This window comes from Sphaerodactylus townsendi, linkage group LG06 (assembly GCF_021028975.2).
Source record: "Sphaerodactylus townsendi isolate TG3544 linkage group LG06, MPM_Stown_v2.3, whole genome shotgun sequence".
Classification (NCBI taxonomy): Eukaryota; Metazoa; Chordata; class Lepidosauria; order Squamata; family Sphaerodactylidae; genus Sphaerodactylus; species Sphaerodactylus townsendi.
The window spans coordinates 87747646-87767945 of record NC_059430.1 but is presented as its reverse complement, the minus strand read 5'-3'; the positions used below and the strand labels follow the sequence as shown (position 1 = coordinate 87767945).

General features: G+C 44.1%; 1 protein-coding gene across 1 annotated transcript in view; it reads left to right on the top strand.

The window, feature by feature from the left end:
* Positions 1–1660: 1660 nt before the first annotated feature.
* Positions 1661–20300, top strand: part of LOC125435396 (gamma-secretase activating protein) — a 38214-nt gene continuing 19574 nt past the window's right edge. The window contains exons 1-12 of the mRNA XM_048501594.1: positions 1661–1725; positions 3114–3199; positions 4148–4225; positions 5376–5453; positions 6329–6421; positions 7591–7808; positions 8601–8670; positions 9817–9899; positions 11386–11439; positions 13818–13946; positions 14500–14558; positions 17404–17435. Coding sequence (XP_048357551.1) covers positions 1661–1725; positions 3114–3199; positions 4148–4225; positions 5376–5453; positions 6329–6421; positions 7591–7808; positions 8601–8670; positions 9817–9899; positions 11386–11439; positions 13818–13946; positions 14500–14558; positions 17404–17435 — 1045 coding nt within the window. The remainder of the gene's footprint in view (positions 1726–3113; positions 3200–4147; positions 4226–5375; positions 5454–6328; positions 6422–7590; positions 7809–8600; positions 8671–9816; positions 9900–11385; positions 11440–13817; positions 13947–14499; positions 14559–17403; positions 17436–20300) is intronic.

The following is a 20300-nucleotide window of genomic DNA, read 5'->3' as shown; positions in this document are numbered from 1 at the left end:
GGGGTGGGGGGGGGGGGGGGTGGGGGGGGGGGGGGGTGGGGGGGGGGGGGGGTGGGGGGGGGGGGGGGTGGGGGGGGGGGGGGGTGGGGGGGGGGGGGGGTGGGGGGGGGGGGGGGTGGGGGGGGGGGGGGGTGGGGGGGGGGGGGGGTGGGGGGGGGGGGGGGTGGGGGGGGGGGGGGGTGGGGGGGGGGGGGGGTGGGGGGGGGGGGGGGTGGGGGGGGGGGGGGGTGGGGGGGGGGGGGGGTGGGGGGGGGGGGGGGTGGGGGGGGGGGGGGGTGGGGGGGGGGGGGGGTGGGGGGGGGGGGGGGTGGGGGGGGGGGGGGGTGGGGGGGGGGGGGGGTGGGGGGGGGGGGGGGTGGGGGGGGGGGGGGGTGGGGGGGGGGGGGGGTGGGGGGGGGGGGGGGTGGGGGGGGGGGGGGGTGGGGGGGGGGGGGGGTGGGGGGGGGGGGGGGTGGGGGGGGGGGGGGGTGGGGGGGGGGGGGGGTGGGGGGGGGGGGGGGTGGGGGGGGGGGGGGGTGGGGGGGGGGGGGGGTGGGGGGGGGGGGGGGTGGGGGGGGGGGGGGGTGGGGGGGGGGGGGGGTGGGGGGGGGGGGGGGTGGGGGGGGGGGGGGGTGGGGGGGGGGGGGGGTGGGGGGGGGGGGGGGTGGGGGGGGGGGGGGGTGGGGGGGGGGGGGGGTGGGGGGGGGGGGGGGTGGGGGGGGGGGGGGGTGGGGGGGGGGGGGGGTGGGGGGGGGGGGGGGTGGGGGGGGGGGGGGGTGGGGGGGGGGGGGGGTGGGGGGGGGGGGGGGTGGGGGGGGGGGGGGGTGGGGGGGGGGGGGGGTGGGGGGGGGGGGGGGTGGGGGGGGGGGGGGGTGGGGGGGGGGGGGGGTGGGGGGGGGGGGGGGTGGGGGGGGGGGGGGGTGGGGGGGGGGGGGGGTGGGGGGGGGGGGGGGTGGGGGGGGGGGGGGGTGGGGGGGGGGGGGGGTGGGGGGGGGGGGGGGTGGGGGGGGGGGGGGGTGGGGGGGGGGGGGGGTGGGGGGGGGGGGGGGTGGGGGGGGGGGGGGGTGGGGGGGGGGGGGGGTGGGGGGGGGGGGGGGTGGGGGGGGGGGGGGGTGGGGGGGGGGGGGGGTGGGGGGGGGGGGGGGTGGGGGGGGGGGGGGGTGGGGGGGGGGGGGGGTGGGGGGGGGGGGGGGTGGGGGGGGGGGGGGGTGGGGGGGGGGGGGGGTGGGGGGGGGGGGGGGTGGGGGGGGGGGGGGGTGGGGGGGGGGGGGGGTGGGGGGGGGGGGGGGTGGGGGGGGGGGGGGGTGGGGGGGGGGGGGGGTGGGGGGGGGGGGGGGTGGGGGGGGGGGGGGGTGGGGGGGGGGGGGGGTGGGGGGGGGGGGGGGGGGGGGGGGGGGGGGGGTGGGGGGGGGGGTGGGGGGGGGGTGGGTGGGGGGGGGTGGGGGTGGGGGGGGGGGGGGGGGGGGGGGGGGGGTGGGGGGGGGGGGGGGTGGTGGGGGGGGGGGGGGGGGGGGGGGGGGGGTGGGGGGGGAGGGGGCTGGTGGGGGGGGGGGGGGGAGGGGGGGGGGGTTTCCTGGGAAATGTAGTTCCCACCAGAACAGGAAGGCCTGTTCTGCAGCCTGCTCGGTTTCCTAAAGTAAGTGTGGGGGGTGCCGCAGGGGTGCCGCTGTGGGAGGGAATCATGCTGGACCCCCCGCAGCGCCCGCAGCGCCCTTCTCACATGCTGGGAAATGTCTCCTGGGAAATGTAGTTCCTGTTCTGCAGCCTGCTCGGTTTCCTAAAGTAAGTGTGTGGGGGAGTGCCGCAGGGGGGGAAGCGGGACGGGACAGGGATTTTGTGCCCTCCACATGACCCAAATCCGTGCGCCTGGTGCATTGCGCCTCCCTGCCCCTGGGAGCTTCGCCACTACCATCCATCAAGTCTTCATAGCAGGGTTGGGATCTGAACCTGGTTTTCCCAGTCTGACACTGTAACCACTATGCAGTGTAAGAAATTGAGAAAGTATGGAACAATTATTTGACTCTTAATGGTTTAAAATCAGATGCATCAATTTATCCACTTCATCTGCTGCTACATGTATACTTCCTAGCTGCAAATCAATAGCAAATGTTCTCGCCTAATAGATAATTATTGTTATGGATGTTCAGAAATCTAGACATGATCTAACATGTCCTCTTTCTCCCTATTTAAGCATTCTGAGAGCGGAGACAGATATCCCTTTGAGCATTTGATATTTTCATAGTTTCACTGTGGGGCATAAGACATTCCCCTATCAGTGGTTTTCATAGGTGTCTTTTTAGAGAGCTACATTCTTAACTATAATTATTTTGCTTGTAATATTTAATCATAAGGGAATGGAACTCTATGTTGCATCTGGAAAATTTCTCCTAATGTCCTAGAATTTATCCAGGATTAGTTAAACATCTAAGAACTGTCCTGTTGTTTACCCCATCCTCCCTTAAGACTTGTTAGTGCCCCACCCTACTATGTGATCACATCTTTTCTTTCCACACTGGGTCCACATCCAATTTGGAGTTTTCTTTTCAGCTCATCTTTGCCTTCTCATTGAGGGATAGATGTACTGCACTCAGAATGACCGTCAGTTGAAGAACAGCAGGAAATGGAATAAGATTATGGTCTCTATCAACATGTCCTGCCCGGAGGAGTTACTGGTTGGGAATGCTACAGTGGATCATATATGTCATGGCCCAGAATGGTGTTCCTTCCAGTTTTGATGGTACATTATGTAATATTGACCAGAGAGCTACACAAAGGCAAAACAAGGCAAACCTAGTGACTGAAGATTAATTCTTTGACTTGATGTCCAAGTTCTTATTTAGAAAATGGATAAGCCCCTTTTGTTGTTCAGAAATATCCAAAAGTAGTTAATTAATTGTTCCATACTTTCTCAACTTATGTTTTGAATTTATAATTCACTTAGGCACTTAAAATATACAAGTATTGGATAATGACTGCTTTATTTGAAGTTCATTTTCACAGAGGTGCTTACCATAGGTGCTGAGCCCAGCGGGGATAGGGTGGGATATAAATCCAATAAATAAAATAAATAAATAATTAATAAATAGAGGTATCACTGTTCTGGGCAAAGAAGTAACTGTGGTTTCTCTTCTTAGGCTTGTGTACTTGGAATGTGACTATTATCAAGAGCAAGAGACAGAATCTCAGCCTTTGAATCTGCAAGTTTTTACAAGTGAAAAAGGTAATTTATGCTTAAAATCAGTATGTTCCATTCCATTATCAATCTAGTTTACCAGGAATCTTTTGTCTTTTTTACTTGCAGCTTAACTTCCTGTGTTTGTATCACCATATAGCCAGTATCCGTTCTTTAAGTATTGTGCTTAGGTCCTTAGATATAGATCCTAGAGTACAAAACATGTATGGATCTATTATGAATAGTGTTTACATTTCTGCCTTTCTATGCTGAAGTATGTATGGGGGAGGCACAATCCTCTTTCTTACTAAGAGCAGCAGCTATTTCAATAAAAAATCTCATAACTTATGTGGATCATTTATTCGCCTACTTATACTCAGTATTGTAAGAAGCAGTTCTGAAACTTCAGAGTACTGCAGTATACATCTATATTCAAATACTCATTAGTAATTAAAAGAAAGGGTATTTAAAGTGGCAGTTGTCTTATCCCCAGGATAAAAAATGCACAAGAAATGAAAGCATTTTTTGCCATCTATAGCTAAAGATACTATCATGCTTTAGATACAATTGCATAGCATATATAATGTGATTCATGTGAATATTTATAATCTATTTCACTCTAATGACTCCTCCTCAGTATAACAGAGCATTGGTAGCCAACAACATTCATAATGTTGTATCACTCCAAGATGGTTCAATACAGTCAGCTATATTTTCTTTTTATTATGGAAATAGTTCTCTGTGTAGCTCTTTGTGGCTGTTGCAACTGTGGAGGGATCGTCTCTGGTCACAGAGCATCCACATAATGGTTTTCCTTTCTTGCCTTAACACTGGTCTGATATCTTTTAGATCAGCAAAGAAAAGTAATCCATCCACTACTGCATAGAAAGAGCAAGTGAGCTGGGAGCGGAAAATAGCCCTCACTCTCATATACATAGCTTGAAAGTTGTAATTTCTTGTCTAGTTAATATAACACCTCTTATTTTATTCTTCTAGGAAGCATGTGCATGTGTTACTGTATTGCCCCTGTTAATCCTGGAGAAGTGACTTATTCTATATTCTTTTTACATAAAGGTATAATTAATGTATCTCATCTACCCTTAGCTAATAGTCTAGAAATCATCCTACGTCTACATATGTGTATAAAGAATTTGACATATTTCCATCTCTTTTCTCCTCAACTCTCATTTTCTTGCTTGATATTTGTTTCTATTTTGAAATTATTTTCCAGCAAGAATATACTATGTTTGTATTTGATTTCATAGAAGATTAGGTACTTTATAAAACTGTGCAAGGAACATTTTTTTAAAGCTTGCAAGAACAATTCTTCCCGAGGAATCCAGGTCTTATGAGTTTGAACTGATGTAATTTAAAAAAAATAAAAGCAACCAGCCAATTCATGAAGGACTTAAGTTCAGCCAGCAAGCTTCCATAGCAGAGTGAGAATTTGACCTTTGGGTCTCCCAAATCCTAGATCGACACTGTAATCACTGCACCACACTGTGCTTGACGACAAAGTATGTTAGGCTGTGCTTTGTGAAACAGTTGGAAGGGAGAAAGTTGACTTTAGTGCTGAAAATATTTGCTCTAATCTTGCCTCCAAGGCAAACTTCTCCAACATGAAGCTTCTGATGTGCTACAGGATATGCTAGTTTACTATCTGGGGAAATTATTTGAGGACCTTCACTCCCTAGATGTCCAGTTAAAGATAATGTAGCCAACTAACTCTGGTTACTTGATCATTCCAAAAGGTACTTGGAATCTGATATGTGCAAGTAAATGCCATCCCGATATTAAATCTGTTGTTATAGCAAAATCACGACTGTATATTGTTTCTTAGTTTATATAAGTTGTTTACAGTTGTGTTGGCAGAAATTGAAATCCAAAAAACGAAGAGTACAATCTATGTAATGCCTTTTATTAGGATCAATCTAACAACACATTAATAGTGTGAGCTTGAGGCTTCCACGCTGGTCCTAAGAAATGCTGTGATATGGTTTATTGGATTATGCCTGTCTTACTTTTTCAGGGGTATGTGTGTTTGACATTGGGTATAATGCTAGTGGTATAAACAAGAACAAGTTTAAATTCAAGATCAATACATAGTCTAGATGATGGCACTTCCCTGCCTGTCAGTTTTGGTCCAGTATTTTCAGAAATTGTGCTTAAAGCTGGAACTGTATATGTTGTCCACTGAAACACCCCTCTCTGTCTGTCTTATCAGGTTATAGTAAAACATATTCTGTCGCTTTAGAAAGGATGGATTCTTTGCAAGTGAAAGATCTAGTGTTTTTTAATCTTGGTAAGCTGAGAATCAAAGCTTCTCCCTCTCCTCTTCCTGCTTTTCTATTAAGAATTATGAACCTCAGTACTAGAAGCAGTTCATCTCATAAGAGAAATGGGCATGTTCTACTTTCTTTGTGTCACATGGCTTTAAAATTATTTGAGTTGCTAAAGTAGCAGCCTTCTGACTGTTATCTCAGGGGAATAACTGTCTTCAATCGTTGGGCATCTTGAGCTCATTATGTGCTGCTGGAGACAATGTAAATGCACTGACTAGCTCAGGGGTAGGGAACCTGCGGCTCTCCAGATGTTCAGGAACTACAATTTCCATCAGCCCCTACCAGCATGGCCTACCCCTGGACTAGCTCTTTTCCTGTGTCATAGCTGGCAAGATTATTATTGCCTTATGTCTGGGGGGGGGGGGGGGGGGGGGGGGTGGGTGGGGGGGGGGGTGGGGGGGGGGGGGGGGGGGGGGGGGGGGGGGGGGGGGGGGGGGGGGGGGGGGGGGGGGGGGGGTGGGGGGGGGGGGGGGTGGGGGGGACGGCCGACCCGTGGTAGCCTGCCTGCTTTTTTTTTTGTGTTTAATTTTTTTTTTTGTGTTTTTGTTGTGGGGGGGGGGGGGGGGGGGGGGGGGGGGGGAGGTGCGTGTGTGTGCAGGCACAACTCTTTTTTTTAACTGGCACAATGCGCTGTATTAAGGATCATAAAGCCTTTTGCCCTTAACATGTGTGTGTGAGATACAGATATGTTTTTAAAATCAGATTGTTCATCTGTGGAATATTTTGGATAGTCCAGCTCGTTCATACTTAACTCATCTGTTAAATGAACTTGAGTTCTGAGGATAACCATTGCTAAAAACTTGACAATTATTTTGTATTGTTTTAAACCCCACAGATTATTATGTGGCTGTTTTCTTGCCTGGGCATTTTCTGCATCTTGTCAACACTCAGTGTCCTGACCTGATGTGCTGCAACTTCTTTCTGACAGGTACAGTGGGACTTTCTTAACAGTCAGTTCGGCAGCATCTGTTCATAATAAAAAATGTATTCACCTGACCTCTCTGTGCCTGGATCAGAATAAAAGGTTTGTGGACAATGGAAAGAATTAGCTGAAAAATCATCCCTTAAATATATGTCTTTAGTTCCTTTTATTCATATGCCATTTTCCAGTCAAATTGTAAAGACCTTATTTTTCACTTTAAAAGGTTTAAAATTGCTGCTTGAATTGGTCAAGGTCTAAATAAACACAAGGTGTGAATAAACAGAATTTATTTTATATATTTTTGTATCACAATTTTGGAAAGAAATAATGTTCTAAGTTTTGCCCTGGTACCTTTGCTAGAAATTACAGGTACTTGATGAAAATCTGTAAGAAGGAACTGCACAGATGCAGTACAATCATAAAGAGATTTACTTTCTGGTGACCCCTTCACCTTGTCTCTGATGGTCAAGGCATTTTCAGTAGTTCAGCTTCTCATTTTTGTGTAAGAGGAGGCTTAGATACTAATTTCTTCCTCTTGGTGGCTGGTATTAAGGCACATATTAATTTTGGGTGTGAGAGAAAACTAATTTTTATCTTGACTTGATCAGTTGTGAAATACACACAAAATATTAATGTTTGCTACTGGTGAACCCCAGAGCTTCACAACAGAGAAATTCTAATAGGTATTTGTATGGGGCAGTTCCCCCAAGATTTCTGTCAAGTTCTCAATTTTTTCAGGGAAAGAACTGGAATTTCTGTCCACCTTCCCCCCTCCCCACCCTCACACTGCCTTCCAAATTTCAGGAAACTACATACTCCTACGTTGGTTAGCTTAGCACTTTCTTAGTAGATCTGTCACTCAAATGCCTTTCTTCGTATTGCTTTTATCAGTTACCATAGATGAAACCTTGACACAAACCTTTGATCAGGAAAAAACATTTCATCCGCCCTTACATAACACAACTTGATGGTCACCTTGGTCACTCTCTTGACTTTTGGGTCTACTTCAAGGCATTTGTAGTACCTTGAAGTACACTAATCCCAGACATGTTAAAAGGCATTTGTTTACATAACATCCCCATTGAGATTCCTTGGTGCCAAAGAGGATTCTTATGTGTTTTTGGATCATAAAGCAATAATATGCACGTTCCTTTTTTCCTCTGTTGCATGTTCAGGTGAAGATGCAAAAATTAATGGATTGCACAGGAGCACTATTGTTTCCCCTCTCAAATCAATGGTCTTGGATATCAGCACAGGAAGAATATTTACTCCTGAAATAAACAAGCAAGCTTTGTTACAGTTCCTGTGGAACAGCAAATTGGACAGTGACAGATTAGCTGCACTGCATTGTCTGCTGCTGCATATTGGGAGCACAACAGAGCTGGAAACTGAGGTAGGGAAACATTTTTCTTTTTCACATGCAAATGTGGGTACCAGTGTATCTTGCATATAAAATATGAAAGCAAATACATCCCAATTAGGGCCCCAAGGGAAGTATGCCATAATCTGAAAGCAGCAGCACATTCCAAAATAGTTATCTTCCACCCCATACAATACTTTAGCCAGTCTGCTTCAGAGGGAGCTTCTGGATTGCGTTTGTCAAGCTATCCACATGAATAGTCCCGATTCTAGTTGGGCAGCTGCAAATTAGGAAGATGCAAAAATCAGGAAAAGTTTAAAGACTGCTATTGTACCAGTTACATGTAAGAATTAAAGCTGGAAGAAAGAAGATAATAGAGTTGAAGAAAAATCGAGAAACCTTAACAGCTTGAAAACTAGTCTTGCCTACTGGCCATCTTTGCAAGGGAATAGCTGTTGTATTTCCTTTTCCCATCCTTGGCCAGTGGGGGACAGCATAGGTTGCTTGGATGGGAGAAGGCAAAGCACCATGATTTCCCAGCAGAAGACTGCTCTGATAGCAACCAGTGTGTCCCAAGATCACTCACTAAATTTCATGGCAAGCCCTCCCCAACACATATTAGCCAGTGTAAGGTTAGTGGTTAGAGTTTGGCCTAAAAGCAGGGAGGCCGAGGTTCAAAATCCTTTTTCCATAAACTTATTGATTGACCTTGGGCCAGTCTCTCAGCCTAATTTAGGTGGGGGTGAAGATCAAATGGAGGATGGGAGAGCCAAATAAACCCCCCTAAGCTCCTTGCTGACTATTTTTGTTTTCTTGTTCTCCTAGATTATTAAATGGATTTCTGAGAATGTGTCAACTTGTATTACGTTCGACCCTATACAAGAATTTGTTATTGGTAGGTATTGTTAGGACTGTTTGTCAGCCTAGAAGTAAGGAGAGTAGCATGATTTAATTGTATTTATTTGAACTACTTATATCCTCTTCTACCTGACAGCAATACTTTTTATTGCCTACCTCATACAGAGTCCCATGATAGCAATATTAAAATTAAATAAATCAGTTAGAGAAATTAATTAAATTAAAATGCCTTGTGGAGAAGGATGGTTTGTAACAAGCTAACAAAGTATAGGAGGCGCGTGGCATAGTGGTTAAGTGCTTGCACTGCCACTCACACGGTCAGGAGTTCGAGCCCCCTGGGGGTCAGATATCCTGGCAGCTGGCTCATGGTCAACTCAGCCATCCATCCATTTCTTGGTCGGTAAATGAGTACCTAGCTCATAGTTAGGGGGTAAAGAATAGCCAGGGAAAGCAATGGCAAACTACCCCACAAAAGCAGCTTGCCTATAAAATCACTGCTTGCAGTGGTACCCCAGGGTCAGATACGACTGAAGGGGAAACTGTACCTTTAGCAAAGTATGGGAGGCATATAAGACTGCTTGGAGAGAGTAAAAAACCATGAACCAAGCATACTGTTCTATAGTATGGAATTGTGACACCTCTAAATGCAGATACCGAATTTAGCATACAGACCACATTTTTGTGGTCTGTATGATACAGGAAAACACGTATATAGTTTGTCTCTATAGCCTCAGTGTATGAATCACCCTTGTCAGTAACAGATGTATTTAAGTGTTTGTTCTGTAGGTGATAGGCAATCTAATTTATCTGTTGAAAAATACAATGATTTCCTTCCCATGCATGTAGACATGATGAAACTTTGTTGTTCAGTATTTGAACCATGGAGCTGCATCTGTGGTTGGCATATCTTGACATTGATATCCTGACCTATCTGACCCATGCACTGCTTGGTTTCTTCTGGCAAATTTCACAAGAAAATCTATGCTAATGCAGATCTGATTTATGCTTTTATTTATTGGTACTTTCTTCCTCACTCTTTGAGCAAGGAAGGAACTTGAGCAGGGAAGCAGCGTTCAATCGAAAGAATGACAGTAGAGGTTATATAATATCATCTTTGACTTGTCAACAAAAATCTTCCGCAGACATTCATTCTCCCTACCTCTCTCTCTCAAAATGCATTCAGCTTCTTTGTACTGGCGATTGTGTCCAGAGGCCATCAATCTGGATAAACATTTGCCATATACATCACTGGTGTGCTGGAATGAGGTAAAACCTAGAAACATCTTTCTGTTATTTAATAAGTCATGGAGGTCTCTTTTCACTTGGGAAATTTAGACCCCACCCCCTTTAATAAGTCACCTTGAAGAATATGTAAGTTGTTCATAGAACAGATGAATGTCCCCCTTTTTTGGGTGGCTTGATGAAGTTTCAATTTATACTCCATCATTTCTGCATGACCACCTATTCTGTGTTCTGTCATAGCAGCTCCACTCATCTATTCAGGCCTTGTGCAGGTGCCAGCCTGATCAACAAGTGCCCGTACGTGTGCTTCCTCCGTTGTGATCACTGTCCTTGTGGAATGTTCTGCCTGAGTAGGTCAGGGACGCTCCCACATCCCTATCATTTTGCAAATAATGTAAAATGGTATTGTTCCAGAAAGCATTTTTATAAAGGTAATATGGAGCCTGTGGAGTGTGTATGTGATTTTACCTGTATGCTGCATGTATTACTCTGTTGTCATGTCAGTATTTTCTAAGGATGTGATACCATTTTTCTTCATTATATCCACCCTCTGTATCATGCCTAATATGCTATGCCAGGGGTCTGCAACCTGCGGCTCCAGAGCCGCATGCGGCTCTTTCAGCCTTATACTGCGGCTCCACGTGGCCTGGAGGTCGGAGAGCAGTGTTGGAAGGAAAGATGAGTGAAGGGGCTGAACCAGAGGCGGCTCTGTGTGTGAAGGCGCTTCTTTTTGAGTCCCTTCCACTCACCTCTCCTTCCAGCACTGTTCTGAAGGGCTGGAGGGACATGCCCAAGCTGCCCTCCGACCCCTGGAGATTGAAGGGTACTGTGGGCACGTCCCTCCAGAGCAGCTGCCATCCCCCCTCTGCCATCCCTGCAGCCACCATTCCCCTCTGTCCCACGGAGCAGGCGGGTGCCTGCTTGGTCAAGCAGAGGGGGTTTCCCTGCCGGGCGCCCCTGCCTCCTGCAGCGCGAGAGGCGGCGGCACCAGGCAGGCCCCAGATGCCATCCCCCGCTCTGCCCCACAGAGCAGGCTGCCTGCTCTATCAGGCAGAGGGGGTTTCCCTGACCAGCGCCCATGCCTCCCACAGCACGAGAGGTGGCAGCACCGGGCAGGCTGCAGCTGCCATCCCCCCTCTGCCCCATGGAGCAGTTGGCTGCTTGCTCCGTCGGGCAGAGGGGGTTTCCCTGTCCGGTGGCGCCGCCTCCCAGTGCTGGAAGGAAAGGTGAGTGGAGGGGCCAAACCGGCTCAGTAGATCTTCGGGGCCATGGAAAACGGATCCAAATGGCTCTTTGGGTGGTAAAGGTTGCCGACCCCTGGATTATTCAGATTTCAGTAATCCTAGTCTTTGCTTATTGGATGTTTCCTAATACTGATATTGGTCTAAACTGTGCTTATTAGATGTGTCTTCCTGTGAACTGTTATCAGTTTACATATCCACCTATAAACACAGTAAATAAATATTCCTGTAGGGATTTCCTTTCATTTTCATCTCTTTTGTCTTTACAGCTCATTCATGGAATAACATGCACAACTCACATAATCTCGTTACCGATGCTGAAGGTTAGTGTCATCAGAAAATATGGTGAGAGATGTGGGTGAAGGATGGCTCTAATGGTCTGAATGCAAGGCCCCTTCCGCACGTGCAAAATAATGTGTTTTCAAACCACTTTCACAACTGTTTGCAAGTAGATTTTGCTATTCCGCACAGCTTCAAAGATCACTGAAAGCAGTTTGAAAGTGCATTATTCTGCATGTGCGGAATGAGCCCAAGATTCAAGAGGACTAATTTCTGTAAGAGCTGTAATAATTGCTAAAAATATGTTATGTTTCCAAAATTCTGGCGGTTCTAATTAATTTTTTCTATAGATTTAAACATAATTTGCAAGTATGTAATTATTTTCTATCAGTGCAGATGTATTTTGAAAGTGTTTCCAGACTTCAGGATCACTTTGTGCTCCTTGTATAGGAATGTAATTCTTTTTTTTTTAACTTGTAGAAGTGAAATCTAATTATTAGGTCATACGTTTCTGTCTTAGTGTAAATTAATTGTAAACATGCTTCTTAACTGTCATGTTTGCAAATTCTTGCTGAGACATTAAGCTCATAGTTGGCATTCTGGAAAAATAAAACTGAAGTAAAACCATTACTTCGCTAAAACCAACCATGGTTAATTCATAGATACAAAGTTGGTTGTTCTATAATGCTGCCACTAGAGACCACTGCTTTTCTTCATTGTTTATTTCAAGAATGATTGCTGCAAGAAGTGGAATCTATTCATTTTGACTTGGTGTATGAAATGATTTGGGCATTTAGATTACAGATGTTTGCAGGTTTCTTCCACAGGAAAAAAAATTAGCTTTGAAAAATGCTGGCTACAGTTCATTTTATGTGGAAAATACCTGTGCAAAGCAGTACAAAAATTAATCTCCATCTTACTGATCTTTCTTGCAAAATCTTTGTGGATCAGCAAACAACACAGAGGATTTCTGTGGACCAAAGGGGAGCCTTTTCACCAATTCCATCCTCCCCACTGGTCCTGGTGGTCTCATCTATTTCAAGGGCAGCATTTGCGTGGGGGAGGGAGACGTGAGGATGTTGCATTTGGCAGACAGAAATCCCTTTGGTCATCAGTGGGTTGTGTTGTGATTTGGGAGATGTAAGAGGCTTTGGGATCCAGCTGCTGTTTGTGTGCCCAGGGAAGAGGGCCATAAAATGTACCAAAAGGTCAGCAAGAGCAGAGATGCATGTCTGCAAAGAGATAATCATTTGCTTTATCTGCCAGGAAGAGCAAGGTAGATAACTGCTATAAAATGTGACCTGGATATTAAGTTGTGCAGGATGTACATTTTGGGTTGATTGGGAGATTGGGGGTCACCTTCCTACACGGGGTGAGTTCCCTAAATCTGAATTGGGAAAGAGGCTTCCTGCTAACCAAGGCAGGAAGAGTTAAAAGTTTGGAAACAACCATTAGTTTTTGTTCAAATGCTGGGAGTTGGATCTCCCTGTGAGAAGCAGGTGGGTCTCATGATGTGTATTTGTCCAGGAGGGATGTTGGAGGTAAATCTTCTGTATTATTAAGTTTAGCATAGTGCAATGTTTTTCTTCTTTTTTTTAGATCCATAATCCAGTGTGCTTGATAGTTATTTTCTCTGCCTTATGCTCTAATCTGATTTGTAGCAATAACTTTTCCTGTTTAAGAGAACAGACTGTGAATCTAACTGCTTCTTGTGTACTTTGGTCACTCACTAATGCTCAAACATGGATGCCTAGAAGGAGGACTGAAGTGATTGGGAAACTTTTCACTTCTCACTTGCTCAGAAGCAATCTTTACCAGTGTTCCCCAAGTCACTGGTAACATGGGAGGCTAGACTTTAACTTGGGGTGGTGGAAAAAAGAAAAGGAACATGTGTTACATGCATGTGAACATACTACACACGTGTAAACACACACAAACCCAGGATAGGTTTATAACAGATCCAAGTTAAGTTCAGTGCATCCAGGTACTTGTCCAAAGATGAGATTGTGTGAGTGGGGTGTGGAAAAAGTTATGTACTGACGAAAAAGCTCTTGATATCTTAATTTGCACTGTGACATGCATGGTTTTATAGTATTTAATCAACTTACACAAGTGGCAGACTTGTTACAATTATCTTAGGACATTTCTGATATAGATTAACTGATTAAGGGGTGTTCTTTCCCTTCCCCCAAAAACATTGTCACCATACTTGCATGAATCGCATTGAAATGTCCTCTTTGGGGCTGCACAAAAGTTTTAAAATATCTGAGCATAAAAAATCCATCCACTTACTTTATCCATCCACTCTCTCCACTTACGTTGTTTGTTGGGTATTAATTTTAGGTGCTGTTATGTCCGAACGCTGTGTGCATTATTCATAATGTATCAGGAAATAACTTAAGTATTATTCCTTTAATTTCAGGTGCAAAATTGTAAAGGTTTCTGGGAAAAGCTGACTTCAAGCCTGGAATGTGTGAATTTTGCCGAACCACATTTGCGTTTCAACAGCAAGCTGCTTTGGAGGGAGTGGGAAAAACTGCATTTGGATGAGGTGAATAAACTACAGCAGTAGTTGCCCTGGTGTAATCTATCAAATTAGAAGTTTCCTGACTTAATAAGTCAAACTATGTCTCAGGAATGAAGGAACCAGCTATGGGAATTAAATTCTCTCTCTCTGTGTGTATGTATGTATAAGGGAACAGGGTTTTAGGATAGAAACTTGTCTCTGTGAGCAGACTGGTAACTTGCGAGCTTTTTTTTAGGAACAGAAGTTTTTGATATTGTTGATCTCTATAGTCTTGACAGGTTGAGTGTGGTTCAGTCCATTTGTTCTAATACAGTTGATAGTGAGATTGAGGCAGTCTATATGGTGTTGTTCAGATAGTTGCCAATAATTGGGGTGTTGAGGCAAATTATACCCTCTTTCTCTTGTTGCTGTTTTGTGTGCTGCAGCAGTCTGCTAGGAGAATGTGAAGCTCTTCTGGTTGAGCATTTCACATTATTGAATTTATGTAGATTTCTTGAGGGCTTCACAATATTGGGAGAATAGAATCATCTTCATCTCCTAATGTTTCTTATTCCAGTTAATGTGTGCTTCATTTTAGAGGACTAAAGGGAAGAGAACCACAATATATATGACAACTATATTCGAATATGCAAAAAAGTGAGTCTGTTTACACTAACATTGCTGATTGACAATAGTCTGAATGTTAAAGAGTGTTCAATTTCAGTGTGCTGTGTACTATAGATGTCCTTTACATGCTTGATTAGTTCTTGGGATATCACTAAGGAATGAACTCCTGACTAGTACTTCAGTATTCCTTGGCAGGAGTGTATAAGTCTTGTGTATGTGTGTTCCTTCCCAAGTCAAACGATCTATGACATTCCCATAAAAAGCCCATATCATAAAACCCCCCATATCATTTTTGAGATACAGCAACCAGAATTGTAGATAGTATTCCACAGTATTTTGAGACTTGCAAAGGAGTCTCTCTGTGTGTGCATTTCTTGTGTCTGAAAAAGTGAGTGTCCATCTCTCAACTGCACTCACACAAGCCCTCCCACATATATACACATGTTGTGGTGTCTGCTTTCTAGTCACAATTTGTTCTAAATGAAATGTTAAACCTGTTTACTAGGCAGAAGATTCCAATCTTGAACAATACTGGTGCCTTCTTAAATGGACTTTTCACCAGGCCATGTCTTCTGCTCTCACATATAGCAATAATTGTCTTTAATCTCAAAGGGCAAGGACACCTTTTGCCAAGTGCAGGCAGTTTTGTCTTATTTAAAATTCAGGGCTCCTGTTCCCAAGAAATCCAGTTTTGGACTTTCTGATTAGGCATCCGCAGAGATGGGACAACATCCATGTTGTTTGTTCAATAGGTAACACATGCATGGATCTAATGGCAGGTATTGGCTTCCCAACATTCAGAGCCTGACTTTGATACTTTCTTCTCTGAGAATTCTGTATCTGCGTGCCTTGTTTCCTCAGACAGGCCATTCCCCATGACGGAAGATTCAAGGGAGAAAACAGTTGTTGATTTTGCCCATTTGCAGACTAGCACCTGCAGAAGCCCCTGATGATTTGAGTGAAATTGACATGGCAGAGCATAGGGAGAAATGCAGTCCCACAAATAAGAGGGACCGAGGCCCTGAAGGGCTTTGTTTGTTATAGTCAGTACCTTAAACTGAGTGTGATAACAGATAGGTAGCCAATGAAGCATCTGCAGAATGGGAGTAATATGCATGGTCCATCTAACTCCCATTAATTGCTCACAGAATTCTGGACTAGTTGGAGTTTCTGAATTGATTTTGAAAGGAGACTAATGTACAATACTGCAGACAGTAGTCTACAGTCAATGTTGTTGTGGTGGGAATCCAGGTGGCCACGTCAGTGTAAGGAGGCCATCTGATGCACTAGACTGAGTTGGTAGAAAAGCCCTTTTTGCAGCTGCATTAACTTCTCCAGAAATAAAACTGGATCCAAAATGACTCCAAGGTTCTTAATTGAGTTGGCAAGGGTCAGTTAAACCCCATCAAAGGTGGGGAGAACAATGACCTTAAGACCCCCTCCTTCTCAACCAGCATTACTTCTGTCTTTTCAGGCTTTAGTTTCAATTTGTGCATTTTTAGCTAGTTAACCAGCTCAGCAGGGCAGCAATTCAGTCCCAATGAGGTATTCTCAGTATGATTGTTTAGGTCTCCCAGAACAATCAGTCTAGAAGTTTCCACCACCAAATGCTACAATACCTCTGCCAACACATAGAGAGGGGCCACTGGAGAATTAGGTGGCCAGTAGGCAAGAACAATGCCTAATTTAGCTTTAGTCCCTAATGTAAGGAACATACGACCAATATCATTTATAGTTTGTATTGAAAGTCTGTATAAGTTGGAGGATTCACAGAGGACTATATTCATGCCCTTACCCCGGTGAGTTGTGCAGGGCTGGTAGAGGACTGTGTAACCAGGAGACATTAGTTGGAAAAGACACACCATATCATTTTCTTCCAGCCATGTTTCTGTTATATAAGCTAAGTCTATATCTTCTTTCTGAAACATTTCATACAGGTGTGTAGTTATGTGCTTTGTTCATCTGGAGTGACATAATATTAGTGTACATAAAGGTGGGGGGAACGGAGTCTTGTTTAACCAACTGTTGGGATACTTATGGGGGTTACACACACATCCTTGCCAAACATTGACCATCTTAGATAAATTTCACCCCATACCTACCAGTTCCCATTTGTATTGAAATAGTATGTTCCTCAAACATCCAGTTCCAGTTAACAATTACTCCCAACTGCTACTAAGAAACTTCCCCAGTTCCTCACAGAGAAACCATATAACAGTCCCAGGTATAGATGTGATGTGCTGATGTAAGAGAGGTCCAACAGGTGTCATTATGACTCCGTGTCATTATTATTCCTGGATTCCAGATAAGTAACTGGTGTATTTCTCTCTCCAGTGGTGGGGACTTTCTTCTACTCATTGTATACAGTATCTGGGCCCTGGCTATATGCCCTAACAGTCATAGGCCAATAGCCCTTGTGGTCTTGGCCTTTGGCTTGTGTCAAGAGGTTTGTACCTCCAGCAAGAGCTTCCTTTTCAAATTCACCACAGTTTTCAGTTATTTGGTAAAAACGAGAGATTGGCAATTTACTAGTAAACATAGGTTTGTTAAACTACTGCATAACCTGTCATTCCTAAAATGCTCTATGGTGCTGTTCTTTACTCATCAATGTAGATTTGGGCATTTAGTAATAAATGTTGTATTCATTAATAATAATAATTTAATAATAATAATAATGTTCCTGTTCAAGCAGAAATTTTCCAGCTTGTTTAAAGTCACACACATCGCATTTCCTCCTAGTTCTGTGCATCAGTAAACTTGTGAATCTTTAAGGTGCCACAAGACTTCGAGGGATCTGAAGTGTGTGTGTGTCTATTTATACTTTTTAGTAATTCTCCTCTTAATGTACATTTTGATACAATTTCTTTTCTCACAGGGTGCTTTCTAACTTCAATACATGTTACACAGGTAAGGGAAATGTGCATCACTGCTATCTTAGCAAAATCCTTAGCAGCATAGTGAAATCCTTCTCCATTGGTTGTTGTAGGTGCAGGTATATTTTGAATGCAGAAACATTATGAAGAGCACATTCTTTCACTATGCTGTAGGCATTTTGCTTTTGCTTTTTTTTAATCAGTAGGACCACTGAGAAAAGAATAGTGGAAGGCATCTTCCTTGGGAGTAAATTGTAGATGAGCATCTTCACTTTGAAATTACATTAAATGAGAGAGAAGGAAACAAGTCTGCCTCTTCCCTTTGTAACAGGAGCCCAGAATGCACCTGTCAGGCCTCAAAACAATATATACAATTCAAGTAGGTAAAGTATGCTCTAAGTTACACTGATTTCAGTGGGAGAGATTTTATTATGTTATGAACTTGCCTATGGAAATCAGTAGGACTTTGGAGAGACCTTAACTTATGTTTACCCCAAATTGTGATTATTTAAAGTCACAATATTTGGATACTGTATGAGTTCCTGATCTTGTAAGTGAAAAATTAGGTCAGTGCTGAATGTCATGAGTTTTGCAGAAAATATCTGTGTTAGACTAGAAATATTTGGTTTTGCATCATGTTGACATGTCTGTGTACAGATTTTACTTTCATGTTTTCCATAGTTTGCAGCAGTCACATCTGAAAGGATCTTAAGCTAGCATTGTAGCATATATGCCATGACATTATAGCTTAAATACTTTGCATGTTTCCAGAAAGTAGAAATTTCATGATTAAATAAAAATGTATTTTAAAATATGAGTGGATGGTGAGAAAATTATAGCATGATGAATATAGCTGTTTGTGTCAGGTTGGCATGTCCTGGTTGGTGTGCTTTTGTTTGTTTTGTTTTGTTTTTTGTCTGCTAGGCAGTAGAAACCCATATATTTGAATTCATTCAATTCCATTCATATGTATGGATTTTCTTTTCCCCTTGTCAGTGGCAGAGTTAGGAGTGCTACAGCAGAATCTCTAATTCAAATCAATAACCTTTATTAGGCATTTGTTACAAATTGCCTAAGTAGATCATGCAACGTCAAGAAATAACACAAATAAATGATCATGAAGTTTAAAGAAGAAGGGGAAAGGGAATTATCCAAAGTTATGGACAATCAATTTCCAGAGCCTGATTAGGAGGTACCTAGCTACTTGACTAGTGATTTGGGGGTTCTGGTCACGTAGAAGATATAAAACTAACTGTTCGTTGGGATAGTCTTTAAACTTGTGTAAAAGGGGCGAATGAAAGAGTTCCTTAACTTAGTATATAAAGTACAGTTAATCACAACATGGGTTAAAATTCAGGACCTCTAGGCAGTATTTCCTGATGAGGAGTTTTCCAGAATCTGCTGTAAAAGAGTTCTGAATGCAAAACATTGAACCTTGTGAGTATAAAAGGTCTGCAGATTTTTGGAGATTTGAGGTGCAAGAAATAAGCATCTGAGTCTCATAACCAGTTGTTATGCTGCATACAATTGGGGAATATGTCAAATTAGCTAATGAGTACGTTTGTCTCTCAATTTCTATCTCAGGCATAATCTTAAAACTCGTTTCTTCAGTATGAAAAGCAAGTGAAGGGAAATTCCAATTGACTTGATTTTTTGCAAAATCAGATGCAACCAACTGCTTTAAAAAGAGTCAGACAACGTAATATACACAAAACCAGGGTGTTTAGATATAAAGTGAAGACACAGTGAAAATTTCAAGGTCTGAAGCCAGGCTCTTGTTTTTAAGAGGCTCAGCCCAGTCTCTAAACACATGACTATATATCCTACACAATTTGTAATGTTCAAAATGCCAGACAAGAAGAAAGCTTGGATCTTTTCAAGAAGCTGGTTAAATGTACTAATCCAAGTGGTAATCATATGTAATAGTTGAGCTACAGGCTTAGCATTTTATACACAAATGGCTACAGATACATATTAGCCACCCTGTACATAAAAGAAGCATGCCACTGCAGACATACTGCAGTTTGCCAAATTAAGTGCATGTTTCCATTTACATCTGTTATTGTACTGAACATTCATACCCAAATATCTGAAGTATCCATCTTGCTCAACAACATTGCCCTTGAGTCTCCAGAAGAAACATCTACAGGTCTTTGAAAATACCATGGTTTTGAAATTTTCAAAATTAATGGATGATAAATTGGAGTCACAATAAGCTGCAAAAGCAGACAAGAGGTGCTTAAGACCCAGTTGTATATGAGATAATCACATAGCGTATAGCAATAATGGGATATGATAGGAATCAGGTTTAGGAAAGTGGCCACCTGCTATCTGCAAAGTAGGCACCAAGTTGTTTATGAATAAGTTGAACAGGTAAGGGCCCAAAATACATCTCTGTTCAGCCATCTAATGGAAAGGAATCTCATATGTTAAATCATCCTGTAAACTATAATGCACTTGGCAGCTAGTTTGTGAATAAGAAAAAATATGATCTTTTGTCCATCATAATCTTGTTCAGTTTACTCCACATGAGATCCCTAGGAATAGAAACGAAAGTCCCTTTGAATCAAGAAAGACAGAAAAACAGAGCCTCTGATGAACTGAAATTTGTATATCAAAATTTCATAACAGATATTTAATAGAGAGTCCTTTAGTATTCCCATATAATTAAGCATTATAAATGTGTACTAACCCTCTTGGATAGGTGGTTATGTGGACATCTTCTAAATTGCTGATGCTTGCAAGATTCCTCTCTTGAGTTTAGGTGTTACAGATTACATTCTACAACAGAATGATTTGTAACAGAAATCCCTCTAGATGCTTCAGGTTGTAAATGCCAAGTTCTAAACAGAAAACATTCTGTATTGTTTCCAACAAATTTGCTAGACTTGCTGGTTCT